This window comes from Corvus moneduloides, unplaced genomic scaffold, assembly GCF_009650955.1.
Source record: "Corvus moneduloides isolate bCorMon1 unplaced genomic scaffold, bCorMon1.pri scaffold_89_arrow_ctg1, whole genome shotgun sequence".
Taxonomy (NCBI): domain Eukaryota; kingdom Metazoa; phylum Chordata; class Aves; order Passeriformes; family Corvidae; genus Corvus; species Corvus moneduloides.
In genome coordinates, this window is record NW_022436937.1 from 58612 (window position 1) to 76842 (window position 18231).

Here is an 18231-nt window from a genome sequence, read left to right on the forward strand (position 1 = left end):
ACAAGGAAAAAGGTAAAAAATCTTCTCTCTGCTGGGGCCTTGAGGAAGGCCCAAGCCCACCATGTGAGGGAAAAACCCACCCACGGGCCAGGGCAGCCCACGCTTTCTCCCTTCCCCCTGCACTGCCCCCAAAAGTCATGCTGAGCCCAAAGTGAACAAGGGCAGTGGAGCAGCCCAAGCCCTTCCTTGCCTGCTGAGCAAAGCAGCCCATGCACAGCTTCTGCTGTCCAACCTCTGCTCCCACCATGGGGCTTTGTTTGTGTCGGGCTGGCTGCCCCAGCCCCAGCCCAAGCACGGGCCACGGTGGGTGCTGGGGGCTGTTGGCAGGGCCAGGAGCAGACTCCCAGTTCAAAACCAGCCCAGCCCATCCCCCCAGCCCTGCCAAAAAGCAGCTTGGCAGCCGACTGAAGAATTGGTTGCATCCGCCCCAGCAAAGGGGGGAACCTTTGATTCCCAGCCAGGCTGTGCAATGCACAAATCTGGGAGCATCCCCCTGCGTGTGGACTCATCTGCAAATTCGCTGTGGAGCCTGGCTTTGGAGAAGGTGCCACAATTGAAGTCCATCATCTTCAGCTTGCCAGGTGGAGGAAGAGCTTGTCATCCTTGATGTCACCCTCCATGTCTCCAGCAGCAGCAGCCGCACCTGGCACAGCTTCTCCAGGGCCTCCTTCTTCCCTGGGGCTGGAGCAGGCTGTCAGTGCTCTGCCCAGGGCCCCGGCTGTCGCTGAAGCAGGACAAGCAAAAGCAGCTGGCATGGGGGCCACCAGTGCTGGGAAGAGCAGCTCAGCTCCAGCAGCAGGGCTGCGCGTGCCCAGCTGAGGAGCCCTGCGCGGCGATTCAGGCAGGACAAAAACTCTGCCTTTCTTTGCTGCTTCTTGCCAAGGCACGTGTGCAGCTGGAACTTACCGGCTCCCTGGCTCAAAGCGTGCGTGTGGCTCTCTCCCTTCTCCTATGGCACGTGAATATCCTGCATCCAAGGATCACAGGACAGGTCTTCTACTGAGGGCCTTTCCGAGGAGAGCACGGATAAACACCGTCGGATGAGATCCTGGCACTCTGAGGAGAGAAAGCAGAAAGCACCAGTCAGTTGCAGAAGGCTCCTGTCCGCTTTGCCCCACTCTTGCCATGGCCAGGCCGTGCTGCGTGTGCTCAGGGCTGTGCCTAAACTTTGCCATCAATTCTTTCTTTTGGAGGAGAGCAGGACATTGCCACCTCCTCAGCAGCTGCCAGTATGGGATGCTCCTGAGCCCGCTGCTGTCTCCCAGCACTGCTATTGCCCCCGTGCTGCAGAGACGAGGATCCACCTGGAGAGAGCCGTCGTGGGAGCGAGAGCCGGCCCCAGGTGCTGTTCCAGCCCCTCCTGAAAGGGTGCTCCCCGCAGACCATCTGGTGCAGCACGATGCCCAGGGACCAGACGGTCGCTGCCTCGCCGTGGTACCAGCCGAGGTGCGTCCATTCCGGGGGGCTGTAGGACGGTGTTCCTATGGAATAGAGATGGAGTTCTTCAGGGGGACGCTGCCTGCTCCCAGAGCCTCGCCCCAGCATCCCTGGGCATGGGGGGGCCGCACCAGCGGCACGCGGCGTGACCCGCTGCCCTCTCGCCAGCACCTGGGGCTTGTGTACAAACTGGGGGTTGGAAAAGAAGCCGCTGGTGTTGCAAGAGGGCAGCGGAAGCCCTGGCAAGGCCCGAGCATTCCATGCAAAGGAAAAACCCACTCCGTGCTGGGGAAAAACCACGCTTTCATCCTCCCTGCCTGCACTGCCCCAGAAACCATTCTTAAGGCAAGGCAAGCACGGGCAGCAGAGCAGTCCGAGCCCTGTCTCGCCTGCACACCAAACGGGCTGGAGCACAGGTTCTGGCCCCCCCTCTCTGCTACCCCCACCCACGGGTGTTTCTGTGGCGCTGGCTGCCCCAGCCCCAGCGCCAGTCCTGGGCAGAGGGGCTGGCAAAGGCTGCCAGCAGGGCTGGAAGATGGCCCCTCAGCCAGCGCCGCTCAAAAGCAGCTCAGCTGAAGACTCCGGCTGCCATGACTGGCAGCAAAAGGGACAATCCCCCCTGCCATAGCCGGCTTGGGCCGTGAGATGTTGGGCCGTGAGATGTTGGGCCGTGAGATGTTGGGCTGTGAGATGCCGCTACCAGGAGCCTCCCCCTGCATGGGCTCACCTGCAAAGCTGGTGTAGGCTGCGGCTTGCAGGTAGGTGCCACAGCCAAAGTCAATGAGTTTGGCCTGCCCGGTGGCCAGGTCAACCAGGATGTTCTCCGGTTTGATGTCCCGGTGCAGGACCCCGCAGCTGGTGCAGTGCCGCACGGCCTCCAGCACCTGGCGGAACAGGTGCCGCGCCACCTCCTCGCACAGGAAGCCCCGTGCCCGAATGAAGTGAAGGAGGTCCTGAGATCGCTCCGGGCGCTCCAGCACCATCACCACGTTTTTGGGGAGCTCCAGCCACTCGTGGAGCTGGACGATGCCAGGGAAGCCAGCGGACACCTTGTCCAGCAGCACGATCTCCAGTGGTGCTCGGGTGCCGTCGGGCTGTGGGAGGAGCACGATGCCGTCAGCGGGGCCGATGCCGTGCCGGGGCTCGGCAAGCCCTCAGCCAGCCGGGGACGCTCTGCGCGCTCCGCTGGCCCCACGGCCGCTCTCCCTCGAGGCGTTCTGGCGGCTTCCACCCTGCCGGGCCTCGGCTCATCCCCGCCCGTCGCGCCCCGGCTTCTCCCGGAGCCCCTCGCTCACTCACCAGCTGGCCCCAATGGTGGATGCGGTTCCGTGGCACCCGTTTGATGGCCACCTGCAAGGCAAGGGGAGCAGCGGGCTGAGCTCGCCGCCCGCCCTGCCGAGCCCCATGCTTCTTCTCCTCCTCCTTTGCCCCCCGCCTCCCGCGCCCGCCGCCGGCCCCGCCACTCACCGGGGCGCCGTCCGAGAGCCGCGTCGCCGCCAAGACGCTGCCGAAGCCGCCGCGCCCCAGCAGCGAACCCAGCCGGTAGCGCTCCTTCAGGCCCTGCTGCGCCTTCCCTGCCGGCGAGACGCGGCCGTCAGCGCTCGGCCCGGGGCCAGGAACGGCCCCCGAGCGCCGCTCAACCGCCCCGGGCCGGCCATCCCCACATGTTGGCTCTTTTGAAGCGGACACCGGCGGCTCGGGGCCGGCGGCCGCGCTCAAGAGCGGCGGAGTTCGGGCCGGGGAAGACGCTGCGGAGGCGGCGGGAGCGGCCGCGCCGCCTGTGTCCCCGGCGGGCCCCGGCAGGAGCCGAGGCCGGGGCCGGGGTCGGGGTCGGGGTCGGGCCAGCCGGAGCCAGGGGCTGGCGATGGTGCCCAGGAGCCAGGCACTGATGCCCGCCCAGCAGCGCCACAGCCAGGACGGCGAGAGCCGGGCGGAGGCGGGACCGCGGCGGGACGCCCGGGGGCGGGGAGGGGGCAGCCCCGCCCGGGGCCGGGGGCGGGCCGGGGGCATGGCCCGGCCGGGCGTGGGGAGAGGGAGGCCGCGGGAGGGAGGGTTGGGGAACGAAAGGGAGAGCGGGAGAGGGTGCGAGACACCGGGAGAGGGAGAGGAGGAGCAGGAGAAGGGACGCAGAGGGTTCGTGGACTCGCTGCTCTTCTGCTGCTCTTGTGCTGCTGCCGCTGCTGCCGCTGCTGCCGCTGCCGCTGAAGCGCTGGGAGCGTTTGTCCGCGTGTCCGTGTGTCCGGTGCCCGTGTGTCCGTTGCCCCCCGCGCGCCCCACGGCCGAGCCCCGCGCGCCCCGGGGCAGCACGGGCCGCTCCGCTCCGGGGCCGAGGCGGAGTCCCGGAGCATCTCTTCCTCCCGCAGCCACACCAAACCCGCTCGGCCATTGGGAGCATTTTTGCACACGTTTCCCTTTGAAGGGCTCCTCTCTACCCCCATTTCCAAGGAGTCTCCCTGAGGTTTTGGCTCCTGCAGCGACAGGGCAGCGATTGGGCTTCAAACTGCAAGAAAGACATGGAGGGGCTGGAGCACGTCCAGACATGGGAATGGAGCTGGGGAAGGGTCTGGAGGACTTCTGAGGGGCAGCTGAGGGATCTGAGGGGGCTGAGCCTGGAGGAAAGGAGGCTCAGGGGGGACCTGGCTCTCTCCAAGTCCCTGACAGGAGGGGGCAGCCAGGAGGGCTGGGGCTCTGCTCCCAAGGGAAAGCACGAGAGGAAATGGCCTCGGGGGAACCTTTGGGGTGGATGGTGGGGAAATTCTCATCCTCCGTATCTCTACAAAGGGGGAGGGGGTGAGGGGTGGGGCACGACCTGGGGACACGGGAGTGGTGACGCTGGGCTGGGGACACGGGAAAGGGCACGGGAAGCCAAAGCCCCGCTGAGCGCTGGCGCTGGGCTGGCACGGGGTGAGCCGGCAGCAGGGCCCCACAGCCCTGAGGGACTCGCCCCGACGCCCGGGGAGAATTGATCCTGGCCTCTAAAAAATGAGACTCAATAAAATATCATTAAAAGATGCCTCCTTCTCCTTCTCCTCCTCCCCCATCCCTTCTTCTGCTCCCCCCGGGCCCAGCGCCCACCCTTGGCCCCCCGTTTTCCCAGCGCGGTCGCATCCCGCGGGAGGAGCCGGGATGGAGCCGGGACAGGTCGGGCTGGGGCAGGGCTGGGCTCTGGGCCCGGCCTGGGAGCCCCCCACGCGCCCCCTCCCCAAATTCCCCTGGCGGGGGGCGCTGGGGGCGAGGGGGGGCGCAGGTGGGGTCCGGGTGGGGAGCGCCGGGCGCTGCGGGTCTGCCTGGCAACTGGTGAGTCACCAGCGCCGCGCGCTCTGATTGGCTGAAGGTTGTTCAGCGCCTTCTCTGATTATCTGATACTCGCGGGCAATTTTGGTTGGTCCTTGGGGGCTGTGGGGCGGCTTAGGGGGGGTCTCTGCGCCTTTGGGTTTCGCTGGCTGCCGATTTGGGGTTCAGGTGCCTCCCAAGGACCCCCCGGGGGGGGCGACACAGGGGTCACACACGGGGGTCCCCATTCCCGATCCATCCTGGGGCCGGTTCTGCCCCCTCCACTCTCGGTCCCCCCGCGGGATCCCCCAAAGTCCCTTCCCACTGTTCCCCAATAAACGGGACCGGGGCCAACTGGGAAGCCTTCCTGGGAACACAGGGAGCAGCCGGGCGGGGGCAGAGTGACAGCGGGGCTGGGGGGGACACACGACCCCCCAAAATCAGCGCGGGGATGGAGCGGGGGGTCCCGGCCGGGCCCGAGGCCACGGGGAGGGGCTGCGGCCGCCGGCGGCTCAGGAGCTCTGTGGGCAGAGCAGAGGGGGTGACACCGGGCAGGGGGGCCCCGGGGGAGCACAGAGCTCCGGGGGAGGGGGGGCACGACCCCCGGGCCCCTCCCGTCACCTGCTTGCACAGGTAGAAGCCGAGCCCCAGCGCCAGGAAGACGAAGCCCAACACGAATCCCCCGATCCCCGTCAGCATCTTGGGGGGCGGGGGGGCAGCTTGGGGGTGGGGGGGGGGGAAGGATCTGGGAAACAGCAGCGGCTGCTGGGAAGGGACCGGAATGGACTGGGACAGAATGGGATGGACTAGGACAGAATGGGACACCAGGATACACTGGGACCAGGACCGGGACTGGGCAGGACCAGATTTGGAGCACCAGGGATTATACTGGGATATATTGGGACCACACTGAGGGCTACTGGGAACATGCTGAGGGCCAATGGGTGCTGCTGGGATATACTGGGAGTGATTTGCACCGTACTGGGAATGACTGCGATTGTACTGGGAGTGACTGGAACCACAATGGTGGTGAAAGGGAGCAAGTGGAAAAATGCAGGGGGCAACTGGGATCATCCTGGGAGCAGCTGGCCCATGCTGGGGTCATACTGGGATCATACTTGGAGTGACAGGGTCATGTTGGAGTGACTGGCATAGTTCTGGGACTATCTGGGAGTGACTGGGATCATACTGGGGCTGACAGGAATCAAACCAGACTCCTACTGGGAAGTTACCTGGAATCATACTGGGGGTGACTGGACTCATACTGGGATCATGCTTAGAGCAACTGGGACCATAATGGGACAAAAGGCATCACAGAGGGACTGACTGGGAGTGGCTGGGTTCATACTGGAAGTGACTGGGGCCCTATCTGACTCTACTGGGAGGGACTGAGAGTGAAAGGAACCATACAGGGCATGACTGGGAACAACTGGGACCATGTTGGAGGTAACTGGGATCTTATTGGGAGTGACTGGGAACATAAAAGCTTGAGTGGAGTTTTTATCCCGTGGCATTCCCGGGGAGCAGCGGCAGCTCCGCGCCCCCAGCCCGGGGGGTGGGAGCAGGGGAACCGCTGGCAGCACCTCCGGGGCACAGCCGAGGGCTGGGGGGCTCCTCCCCCACTTCATTTTCTCTGCCCAATTCAAATCATCCCCTCCCATTCAAATCCCCTCCGTTCACATTTTCTCCCCACCATTAAAGTTTCCATGCCCCAATTCAACTTTTCTCCCCAATTAAGCCCTGAGGCCCCTCCCTGCCCCCGGCTCCTCCCGGCAGGACTCGGCCGGGACCTTCTGGAAACAGCAGCGGAAAGAGTTCAAAACTTCCTCATTACTTCCATCGATTTCCTTGGTTTCCGGGGCATTTTCCTGCGGCTGCTCCGGGCCATGGCTGAGGGGTCCCCTCGGGCTCCAGCCCCTTTCCACTCCCTTTTTCCAGCTCTTTTCCTCAGCTGACCCAAAGCTGCGGATTTTGGGGGGTGGGAAGAGTCGCTCTGCTCGGGGGGGGGCGTCCCCGCGGTGCCCCAGGGAGGCCCCGAGGCCGCAGCGCGGTTCCCTCCGGCCCCTTGGAGCGTTTGGAATCTCCAACTCTCAGCAATCGCTGTCCGTGGCATTCAATCCCCCCTGCAGGGTTTTCCCCCAGACCGGCTTTCTTTCCAGAGGGTTTTGTGGTTTCGCTTCGAGCCGGGGCCTGAGGGCACCGGAGCGGCCGCGGGTGCCGGGGCACGAAGGGCTGAGGGACAGCACCGCCCCACAAACCTCCGGGAGGGGGACAAGGGCTGGAGGGGGCAAAGAGAGAATAAACACGAGATTTTAGAAAAAGATAAAACCCCAGTAAAATATAGATCATATCAAAAATATAATAAAAGAGAACTCTGAAAAAAAAGGAAGTAACAGCAGAGCTTCTTCTCCTGGGACTTCGGGTTTCTTGTCCAAGCTCCGAGCTGGGTCTGAGCCAGAAACCAGTGGCTGGGAGAGTTGCATAGGCTGCTGAAGGGCTTCCTATGGCCAGAATTAAAGTGTCGAGTATCGTGGAACAGCTTGAGCTTACAGAAGCGCCAGCGCTCCCGTTGGATTCCCTCGTTTGAAGCTGAAAGCGGAGCTCCGTCTGTGTCTCTGCTTTGTAAGGATTGAATGTGAAACTCCAGAGCAATCGCCGTTTCCCTCCCTCCTCTGGCCAGCGGCGCACGGAGAAGGGATGGGAGTTTCGGCGAGTTCGTGCTTCCCCCTGAGGGACAGGAATCCTTGCCGTGTCCAGCGGGGGTCCCTCCCCAGCCGTGCGGTCACTCCCCGGCCCGGCCCTGAGGCGCGGGGCAGTCGCGGGGCAGCCGCGCTCCGGCCCCGTCAGCGGCACCGCCGCTTCGTGCCGGGCAGGAGCGGCAGAAGGAGCCGGGCGGCGGCGGGGGCTGAATCCCGGCAGGAGGAGGAGGAGGAGGAGGAGGAAGAAGAAGAGGAAGAAGGGGCCGGGTCGGCCTGCGGTGTCCGATGGCCGGGGAGCAGCGGGGAGGCCTCGGGGAGCGGCGGCGGGCGGGGCTCTGCTGGAGCCGCCCCGAGGGGTTTCTGCCGCGCCGGGTCCCTGAAGGAGTCGCTCCGCGGGACGGGCGAGCTGGCAACCAAAGGAAATACAGAGAAGAGAATAAAATACAATCAAAGAGCCGCACCGAGACGCGTCTCCCCCGCCCGCGTCTGAAGGAGCTGCACCGAGGGACGGGCGGAGGGTGAGTAGAATAAAATACAGAGAATGGAGTAAAATAGAATCAAAAACTGCACCGGGATGTCCGCGGGGCCCGGTGTCACTGAAGAGCCGCACGGCGGGACGGGCGCTGTCGGGTGTGGCCAGAAGGGCAGCGCCGAGGAGGGTGAGAGGTGTGAATAGAAAAACAAAAAAATAGAGAGAATGGAATAAAATACAATAAAAGAGCCTCACCAGGGGATCTCCGCAGCCCCGCGTCACTGAAGAGCTGCACCGAGAGAGCGGCGAGAGGTGACGGTGGTGAAAAAGCCGCACTGGAGGGGCTTGGGATGGGAGGCTGGAATGGACTAAACTCTAGAGAATAGAATAAAAAAATAACACAAACCCCGCACCGGGAGTGGCCGCTGCCCGTGACTGAAAGAGCCGCACCGAGGGACCGTCGGGGCAGCAGCGGGGGCTCTCGGCCGCCCCGTGTCACCGAAAGAGCCGCAGCCGGGGGCAGTTCTGGGGTCTTCTGGAGCCGCCCCAAGGACTCTCGGCCGCCCCACGTCACTGAAGGAGCCGCAGCGAGGGACGGGCGGGGCGCGGCCCGGATCGAGCCCCTCCAGCTGCGCCTCGAGCGGCGACCCCGCGGGACCGCGCCGGGGCCGGGCGGCGGCGGCAGCCGGAGCCGGGAAAGCGGCTTGGAGCGGCGGAGACGAGCGGGGCGTTCCCGACCAGCTCCGCTCAGCCCTCGGGCACCGGGGGGTTCCGGGGGTTGTTCCCGACCAGCTCCGCTCAGCCCTCGGGCACCGCGCTGGGGTCGCCGCGCACTTTTCACCCCCGGCCGCCCCCACGGGCCGGGCCCCGCGGCTCCCGCTGCCGCCGCCTCGGCCTTATGAACTCCCCTCCCCTCAGACCCTCCCGGGCACCGCCGGGCATTAGCGCAGCTCCCGGGGCCGTGTCCCGGCCACACTTGGGTATTAAATCCGACAGATTTGAGGAGCGGGCACAGCCCTAGAAACCAGGGCTTTGCCCTCGGCACCTTGGAGCTGCACGAGGGGGATAAAGGATCCCCTGCACTCACCGATGCCTCCTGAAGCAGCTCTACCCCCCTAAGAACGGGGCTGTATTTGGGAGAGGGAGGATGGCTGGGATGGGATCTGGGATGAGACAGACACATGTTGGGCTGAAGAGGTTTGAAGGGGTCCCGTCACTGAGGAGGTTTTGGGGCACCCTCCTGCAGGAGCTCAAGATTTTCAATCACGGCACCATCTATACGCCTTTCCCAACCCGCTTGCCATAGCAGTCTCTGTGTGGCTTTCAAAAAGATTTCTGCCAGCTTTCTACAGTCAAACGGAGTCATTAAACCACTAGTAAAAATATGGTGCAACAAAGTTTGCACGTCCGGCTTGGTTAATCCATACTGCATCCCAGCTTTTCGTCCTTCTCGGACGAGCTTCCAATTGAGCCCCGCCCACTGGCGTTGGTTCGGATTACCGGGGGCAGCAATTCCCGGGAACGCTTGTGCAATAAATTCACCCTCAATCAAAGCCTCCCGTATGATTCCCTGCCACCGCCGAGCAGGATTGTCGGAAGCAGGGCGGCTTGGGGAGCCGCGGGCAGGACTTTCTTTTTTCCGCTGCGGCCTTTGAGCCGGGGATCAGTCGTTCTTCGCATTCCCCGGCTCCGCTCCAGCTTTTGCCCCGGTTGGAATTTCCCCGCATTCCCTTCTCGCTCCCGCGGTTTCCCCCCCTTCTCTGTTCGCCAAACTGTTTCCTCGGCAGGAGTCACAGGGCGGACGGACCCCCACCGGGGCCACCCCCCCGGGGAGCCGGGCCCGCGATCCCCGCGGCCGACGCCGTCCGAAAACTCGGCACCGCGACACACATTCAGCAGCTGATTCAGGATTCTTTCTCCCCTCCGCCACCAGTAGCGGTTTCTGGTTTTCTCTTTCTTTCTCCTGCCGCTTGTGTTCTCAAAGCGGCTCAATCGCTCTGCCTTTGAACACCCGCCCTTCGCATTGCAATCCCCGCTCTGGCTAAGCCGCGGTGAGGCAGACGGCGATGGGGGTAGCGGGGGACACACACGCCCCCCCAGTGCTAAAGTTAACTCTTTGGGGGACACCACGGGACACCTCCGAGGCAGTTCTGGTGCTTGCGGAGAGGGGAGCTCATCCACTCCCATTTTCTCTGGTTCCAGTGCGGGCTGCGGGGCCTGTAACTCCGTCTCTGCGGGTGCAGAAGGCAGGGACGGTATAACTGCGTCTACTCCCCCAAAGAATTCTCGTGCTTACGTCGGAAAGGCAGCCGCGGGACTGCCTGGCTCTAGACAGGCTGCTGCCCCTACCGCAGCTGTTTTTTCTGCCTCTATTTGCCTCAGCGCCATTATTATTAACTTCCATAATGTACTAAGCCCCTTAGTCTCTTTTAATCCATCGCTTATGGTGTCCCAAAGAGTGATTCCCAGCCTTTCCCACTCAAGAGTGCTGAGAACGCTCCCATGGGTGGCAAAAAATCCTCTCTCCTGACCCCATCTTAACAGTCTTTTCAAGACCTCCGGGTCATGCTTCTCTCAAAGACAATGTGCTGGAGGACCCTGAACGTGGCCCGCTCCTCTTTCGACAGACCCTTCCCCATCCTCCTGCCCCCGGCCTCTCACCTCTTCGGGTGCACCCGCTGCAGCGTACGTTTTCCGGAGTGCTTTCCCCAGGAGCTTTCTTCGGTTCCCCCAACTCCAACGGAGCCGTCCTCCGACTCTCCCCTCCACGGTCCAGCCGCGGCAGGCTCCGACCGGGGCCTCCTGCCTTTTCACTCCACAGACCCCCTTCAGAATCCAAAGGGTCCGGTCTGCTTCATTATCGCAGCGTTTATCACATCGCGAGGTCACCAGCATGCGGGAGCTCAGGATTTCTGAACAACAAACCAATATGATTCCACAGAAGACATTTTATCGTTTACATTGCACTCTACTTATGCATTTTGCAACTGCTGTGCACACGATCACGCACTTCTTGATTGGTCCCTCGATTTTGTCCACGCGTTCTGCACACACTTTTCAGAAAACAGGATTGGTTCTAGTCCAGTGCAGCACAGTCCTTCTTGATCTATTTCTCACTGCCTTGGTATTCTGCTTCTCAGCTTCTTCTTTCCCAATTGAGCGCTGCTTACATTTCAGTTACCTTGATGCATTCCTGGTGGCTCTGATAAGAATCACTAAAGATGGTTTGGCTGGGGCACACTAACAGGGTTCACACACATTACAACACCCTCCAGTCCTGAGGGATGTGTTACTGGGAGGGGGGACACACCTGGCTTTTGCACTTGGCCCCACGGGGAAGGACATGGGGAGCCCATTTTAGGGTAGATCCTGCTGCTTTCCACCAATTTTGGCGGGGGATATAAACGGCTCTGGGAGATTTCCCAGTCATTTTAGGAGGTGGAGGTGATCACTTTGTTGGGAGGATCCTGATGCTTTCCACCACTTTTGGGGGGTTCTAAATGGCTTGTGGTGTGTCATAGGTTAGCAAGCATAGTCCCGGAAGGGATGTCCTTGCTAAGGGGTGCTTACAGTTTCCTCTGGGACCTGATAGAATCTATCAGCTGGCCAGTTTGAATATGGACAATTCTTTAAGCCGCTTAAATTTGTGACCGCCTCTGTGATCCACACTTAAGAATAGACAAACTCCCCCCCAAGCTCTCTCTCGTTTCCGGCGCTGGGACAGGTGGCTGCGGGCCCCGTGTGGGGGCCAGCGGGCCCGCCCAGGCCCTGCTCAGGCCAGGCCGGGCTGGGCCATGGCCATCCTGGAGTCGATGGACCTGTTCCAGCCGTGGAACCCCCCCCCACTGCCTTGCCGTGGGCAGCCGGAGCGGCTCGGCTCTCCCCCCTCTCCACTGCGATAAGAAGCATTCAACATTCCAGCTGCAAAGCTGCAAGGCCGAGGTGAGATTAACCCTTTTATTGCTGTGAAGAGCTGAAAACCTGAGGGAAGAGAGAGAGGAGATGCTTAAAGCTGAAATTCTGTTGTGAAGCTATGATAGAGCAGAGTATCCCGTTGTAATTTCATGAAGATATGGGGGGTGGAGTGCTCAACTCGTAGGCAAAAGCACCTGCGCTGAGATAGGCAGATGCTGACGCAGCTGTAATTTCATGAGAAGTTTGGACAGGGAGAGATGGACCAGATGAGGACTTTTGCTCCAAACGGGAAAGGAGAAAACCTCAGTCCCTAGAGATGCTCCCAGAGATAGTCCTAGAGATGAAGATGAGGAAGACCCTTTGCTCCCAGGGAAGGAGAAGGGCCTCTGTTTTTGTTTCTGAACGGCTCAACCTTAAAATTGTACCCCAAAAAACTTCAAGAGTGGACCCTCGAAAGCAGTTGCGGGAAAAGCTGCAAGTCGGGGGAAGGGACTCACATGCAAGCAGAGAGACTCCTCTTCCTAAACGGACTGAACAGTATTTGGAAGTGGGCGGCTGGCTCGTTGTGATAATGTTTTCATAGCACGAGCAAGAAGAGACTTCTCTTTCTAAATGGACTGAACAAGGTTATTATGGAAGTGGTGAACAGACTGAACATCTCAAGGGTTGTCTTTTTCCATTGTCAGTGGGAGAAGGGAGGAAGGTGGGGGGGAGGAGGAGAGTTCTGAAGGTGGTATAATTTTTTTTCCTTCTTTTAGGTCTGTTAATAAACTTCTTTATATTCTTTCAAGTTTGGTGCCTGCTTTGCGTTTCTCCTAATTCTTATCTCACAGCAGATAAACAGTAATGAGTATTTTGGACCAAACCACTACACGAAATTGGTGTTTCCGCCCGGTTACAAACCCAACTCGCTACATCGTGCTTCTTCTTGGTTTCACGTTATTGAGTCTTTCTTCTTCTATTTTTCTTTCCTTTTTTCATTGTCTTGTAGATTTCTTTCAGTTTTCTTTCTTTCTTTCTTCATTTTTAAATCTGTTTTCTTTCTTTTTCCTTTTTGGTTTTTTTTGCTTCGTTCTTTCTCTCTTTGCTTTCTTTCTTTTCTCATTTATTTTTTCTTCCATCTTTCTTTTTGCTCTTCTTTCCTTTCTTCCTTGTTTCATTCTTCTTGATTTTTCTTTCTTTTTTTCCTCTCATATTCTTGTTGGTTTCATGGTATTTACTTTGTTAATTTCTTTCTTTCTTCTTTTCTTTTTTCTTCTCTTTTTCCTTTTCTTGTTGATTTCTGACTTTTCCTCTATTCTATTTTTCTTCTTTTCTTTTTCCTTTTCTTGTTGCTTTCTGTGGTTTTACTTTCTTTTGTTCTTCATTTTTAATGGTTTTTTCCCTTTTTTGGTTCTTGTTGCTTTCTTCCTTTTTTTTTCTTTTTCCTTTTTTTTTGTTGCTTTTTCTTCTTTTTTGCTTTCTTTCATTTTTTTGTTTTCTTTTGTCCTGTGTCTTGCTCTTCTTTTTTTTTCTTTCTTCGTCATTCCTTTCTTTCTTCTGTTTTTGTCTTTTTTTCCATTAATTTTCTTGTTGGTTTCATGTTATTGAGTCTTTCTTTTTTCTTTTTTCTTCACTTTTTTCATTCTCTTGTTAATTTTTGTCTTCTGATTTTCTTTCTTTCTTCCTTTTTTTTTCATTTTTATGATCTTTTTGCTTTTTTATTCCTTTCTTTCTTCTTTTTTTTTAGTTTTTTATTGTTTCTTGTTGCTTTCTTATTTCTTTCATTGTTTCCCCATTTTTCTTGTTGGTTTCACGTTATTGAGCCTTTCTTTTTTTAATCTATTATTTTTCTTCACTTCTTTCATTTTCTTCTTGATTACTTTGAGCTTGCTTTCTTTCTTCATTCTTTTCTTTTTCTTTCTTTTTCCTATTTTTTGTTGCTTTCTGTCTTCTTTTCTTTTTTACTTTTATTTTTTCTCGTGTTTATCTTTCTGTCATTTTTTTCTTTTTTTGCTTTTTCTCTCTTCTTTCTCCCCTTTTAAAAAATTTTGCTTCTTGCTTTCACAATATTGAGTCTTTTTCTATTTTTCTTTGCTTTTTTCATTTTCTTGTTGATTACTTTTAGTTTTCAATCTTTTCTTTCTTAATTTTTTTTTCTTTTTGTCCTTTTTTTTTGATGCTTTCTGTGTTTCTTCTTTCTTTTTTAGCCTTCTTTCTTTTTTTTCTTTGTGTCTTTCTTTTTGTTCTTTTTTTCCTTTCTTCCTTGTTTCTTTCTTCTTTTCTTTTTTCATGTTCTTGTTGATTTCTGACGTTTCATGTTATTTCTTTCTCTTTCTTATTCTTCTTTTCTATTTCCTTTTCGTGTTGCTGTCTGTGTTTTTACTTACGTTCTTTCTTTCTTTCTTCATTTTTATTTTTTTCCTTTTTTTTGGTTCTTGTTGTTTTCTTCCTTTCTTCCTTTTATTTTTTATTCTTTTGCTTCCTTTTTCCTATGTTTTCTCTGTTGTTGCTTTCTGGTTTTCTTTGTTTCCTTTTCTCATTTTCTTGCTGATTTCTGTCTTTTCATTTCCTTTCTTTCTTCCTTCTTTTCTTTTTTCCCTGCTTTCTTGCTTTCATTTTTATATCTTTTTGCTTTTTTCTTCTGTTTGTTTCTTGTTGCTTTTCCTTTCTTCTTTCTTTTTTTTTCTTCTGTGTTTTCATTTTCTTTGTTGATTTCTGTCTTTCGATTTTCTCTTTCATTTTTTAATCTTTTTGCCTTTTTTCTTTTGTCTCGGGTCTTTCTTTCTCTTATTTCTTTTCTTTCTCCCTTCTTTCTTTCTTTCTTCTTTTTTTGACTTTTTTTAACATTTATTTTTTGTTGGTTTCATGTTATTTAGTCTTTCTTTTTTTCTTCCATTCTTTCTTACATTTTTATTATCTTTTTGCTTTCTTTCTTTCTTCATTTTTAATGTGTTTTTTTAATATTGTTTCTTGTTGCTTTCTTCTTTCCTTCTCTTCATTTTTCTTCTTGGTTTCACGTTATTGAGTCTTTCTTTCATCTTTTCTTTTTCTTTGCTTTTTTCATTTTCTTGTTGATTTCTTTTAGTTTTTTTCCTTCATTCTTTTACCATTTTTCTTTCTATTTTCCTGGTTTTTTTGTTGTTTTCTGGTTTTCTTCCTTATTTATTTTTTCTTTTATTTTTTCTTGTGTCTTTCTTTCTGTCCTTGTTTCTTTCTTCCTTCTGTTTTTGTCTTTTAAAAAAATTATTTTCTTGTTGGTTTCACGTTAATGAATCTTTCTTTCCTTCTTTCTTATTTTCTTTTTTCTTCCTTTTTTTCATTTTCTTGTTGATTTTTGTCTTTTGATTTCCTTCCTTCCTTCCTTCCTTCCTTCCTTCCTTCCTTCCTTCCTTCCAAATTCCTTCCTTCCTTCCTTCCTTTCTTCCTTCCTTCCTTCCGAATTCCTTCCTTCCGAATTCCTTCCTTCCGAATTCCTTCCTTCCTTCCTTCCTTCCTTCCTTCCGAATTCCTTCCTTCCTTCCTTCTCTTTCTCTCTTTCTTTCTCTCTTTCTTTCTCTCTTTCTTCCCTCACAAGCCACTTCTCACCCCATTGAAGGGGTGCAAAGCAGCAGGATCCCCTCCCAACTGGGGTCCTCTCACCCTCCCAAAATGTGGGGAACTTCACCTCAGCCCGCCAAATTGCGGTGGGTTTACGTCACCTTCCCCAAATTCCCTGAAACCTCCCAGAAGACACCTAATGGCCCCAAAACTGCCAAAAACCAGCAGGAGCCTCCCGAAAAGCGGCTCCTGCTTTCCCTCCTGGGAGTGACACACGCCAAGTGCCCAAACCACCCCATCACTCCCAAACTTCATCCCACCCCCAAAATGCCATCCCCATCCCATCCCCATCCCATCCCATCCCATCCCATCCCATCCCATCCCACCCCTCCTGGACACCAATTCCCCTTCTGTGGTTCCCGACTCCCCACACACGGGGCTTGGGGCTGACGGATCGAGCCATTTGGGGCTGCCATCGACACATTGGGGCTGGCATTGAGTTTATTGGAGGCACCCGCTCAATCCCTCCATCCAAAATCAGAGGTTGGAACCTCCCCTCATGCCTCGCTATGCCCATGGGCTCACCTCAAGTCCCAAAATGAGAGCCAGGGCCCCTCAGGCCATTCAGAACCTCTCAACATTGCCAGAAATAGCAGCATCCTTCCCAAAATGGGCTCCCCGCATCCCTGCCAATAGGTCCCCCTTCCAAGTACCAGAGCCCCCCTCTCAGAACCCCTCCCGAAGCATTGGGGGGGACCCCAAAACTGCCTCAGGAACGGGACATACCCTGACATCCCTTCAGGAATGGGGGATATCCCAGAACCCACTCAGCAACGGGGTCCCCCCGGCCTCATCATGCCCAGCCTTCAGCTGGCTCAGCCAGAGCCCATCCCGCCCTCAGCAGCCCCAGCCCAGCCCAGCCCAGCGCTCCTGGGCAGGAAGCCCCAATGGCCGAGCCGGCCTGGGACACTTGCAGGGATGCGGGGGCAGCCGCAGCTTCTGGGGCCAGCCTGTGCCAGGCCCTGCCCGCCCTGCCAGGGAACCATTGCTGCCCCACATCCCATCTCAGCCTGCCCTCGGGCAGCGGGAAGCCGTTCCCTGGGGCCCGGCCCCGCAGGCCCTTGGCAAGAGTCTCTCTCAGCCAGCAATTGCTGCTCCTCCCTGCTGCGGGGCCCAAGCTGCAAGTTGATTTTCTGCCGCTGGCCCCGGCCCAGCCCCGAGCCAGGGCCAGCACCTTGCCCTGCAGCTCTGTGGGCGCTGCCTTTGTGCGGCCGCAGCGCAGCGGCCGAAGCTCGGAGCTGCCCTTTGTGTCCCCGCCGGCAGCTGGCAGAGCTGGCGGGGCCGGGCCAGGGCCGGGCCAGCCCCGGCCTTCCCGGCTCTGGGACACAGCGGCGGCAGCCCCAGCCTTCCAGCCCTGCACACGCTCCCACACAAGCCTCCAGAGCCGCGGCCACGCAACGCAACTGACCGGCCGCTGACCCCCCAGCCTGGCCTGATGGCCATTCCTCTGCCCACAGCTCGGCCAAGCTCCCCTTGGCCACCTCCTGAGCCACAATGCCACAGACAAGTGGCACATACACGTACAGAGCTCTGCCCAGAGCTGGCAGGGAACGTTCATTCAACATAAAAAACACACCAAGAAAAAGAGAACTGCCCCCAGCAGAGCTGTTCCCTCCTGCAGTACTTACACCTGCACACCCACAGCGCCTGAGACTGCAAGCAATGAGCATTCCCTGGGTACATCTGCAGCCCAAGCAGCTCGAGGACAGCCTTGCAGCAGGACTGCTCTCAGCTGAGCCAAAAAGGCCCCTCTGGCAGCTGCAGGGCCTTTGCAAAGCGCCAGGGCCAGAGCCTCGGCCCACGCAGGAGGAAAGGGCTCTGAATTCCTCTGCCCTGGCACAGAAACCCTGTTCCCAGGGTGCTTCCCACACAGGATTCCTCTGCAGGACTGCGGAAAGCTGAGAGTCAGCTCTGGCTTCTCCACTTTCCATGTCCTAGAGCTGCCTGGCAGAAGAAATGGAGGGACAGCTCTGGTGGCACAATCCCTCCCGGCCCAGGGCACAGCGCTGGGAAGGTCTTTCCGTGCCAAGGCTTTGCTGCGGCCAAGGAAAGCTCCTGGCTCAGGGTCACCTTTCCTGCTGGGCCAGACCCCCCGAGTGGCCCAGCAGCAGCAGAGAATTCCAGCACAGCCCCGGCACGGGCAGGGCGGCCCTGGGCGGGCTGCGGGAGCCGGCAGCGCCTGAGCTCAGAGCAGCTGAGCCCGGGGGCTCTTGGCCAAGGCCGAGGCCCAGCGAGCAGGTCGCAGGGCAGCCTGGAAAGGTGCTGGGGGGATAATTCACCCCCCAGTGTGGTCCCAGTCGCTCCCAGTATTTCCATGTCCGTGCTCCCAGCGCTGCTCCCAGCCCTGATCCGTGGGGATGGGAATGTCCCGCTCCCTTCCCGGGGCAGGCTCACACCTGAGCCAGGTGTGCAGGGCAGGACCTTGCCCTGAGCCCAAGCCCTGTCCCCCCTGCAGGATCTGCTTCCCATCGGCCTCTTCCTCCTGCGGCCCCAAGCCCAGCTCGGTGCTGACCGAAGGGCGCTGGGCCGGGGTCATCCCCCGGCGGGGGCTGCGCACCCCCTCTGCCCCCTCCCCAAATTCCCTCCCGGCAGCAGCAGGGGCTGGGGCAGGAGCCCTGTGGGGAGGGAAAAGGGGATGACACCGGGATGGGGGGACACACACGCTCTGGGGGGGACACGCACGGCCCCTGGGGACACCCCTCACCTTCTCCTACAGTGCCAGGAGGATGAACCCCAACGTGGAGCCCCCAAAACCCCAGCAGCATCTTGGGGGGCAGGGTCTGGTGGCAGTTTTGGGGCTCTGGGGGATCACAAGTGCCCCAAAACCCCCTCCCAGCCCCACAGCCACTCCCAAAC

At 57.2% G+C, this 18231-nt stretch overlaps 2 protein-coding genes across 2 annotated transcripts in view; both read right to left on the minus strand.

The window, feature by feature from the left end:
- The window catches only part of LOC116439032 (zinc finger protein 239-like), a 264648-nt gene that overhangs the window by 27345 nt on the left and 219072 nt on the right, over window positions 1-18231 (minus strand). The gene's annotated exons all lie outside the window — the stretch shown is intronic.
- Window positions 685-5409, minus strand: LOC116439056 (serine/threonine-protein kinase pim-1-like). Its single transcript, XM_032098127.1, has 7 exons — window positions 5332-5409; window positions 2905-3594; window positions 2737-2787; window positions 2165-2531; window positions 1305-1481; window positions 907-1056; window positions 685-724 (listed from the first exon to the last, which is right to left on the minus strand). Exons 1-6 carry the CDS (start codon window positions 5407-5409, stop codon window positions 950-952), a joined length of 1470 nt encoding a protein of 489 aa, XP_031954018.1. The 3' UTR covers window positions 685-724; window positions 907-949.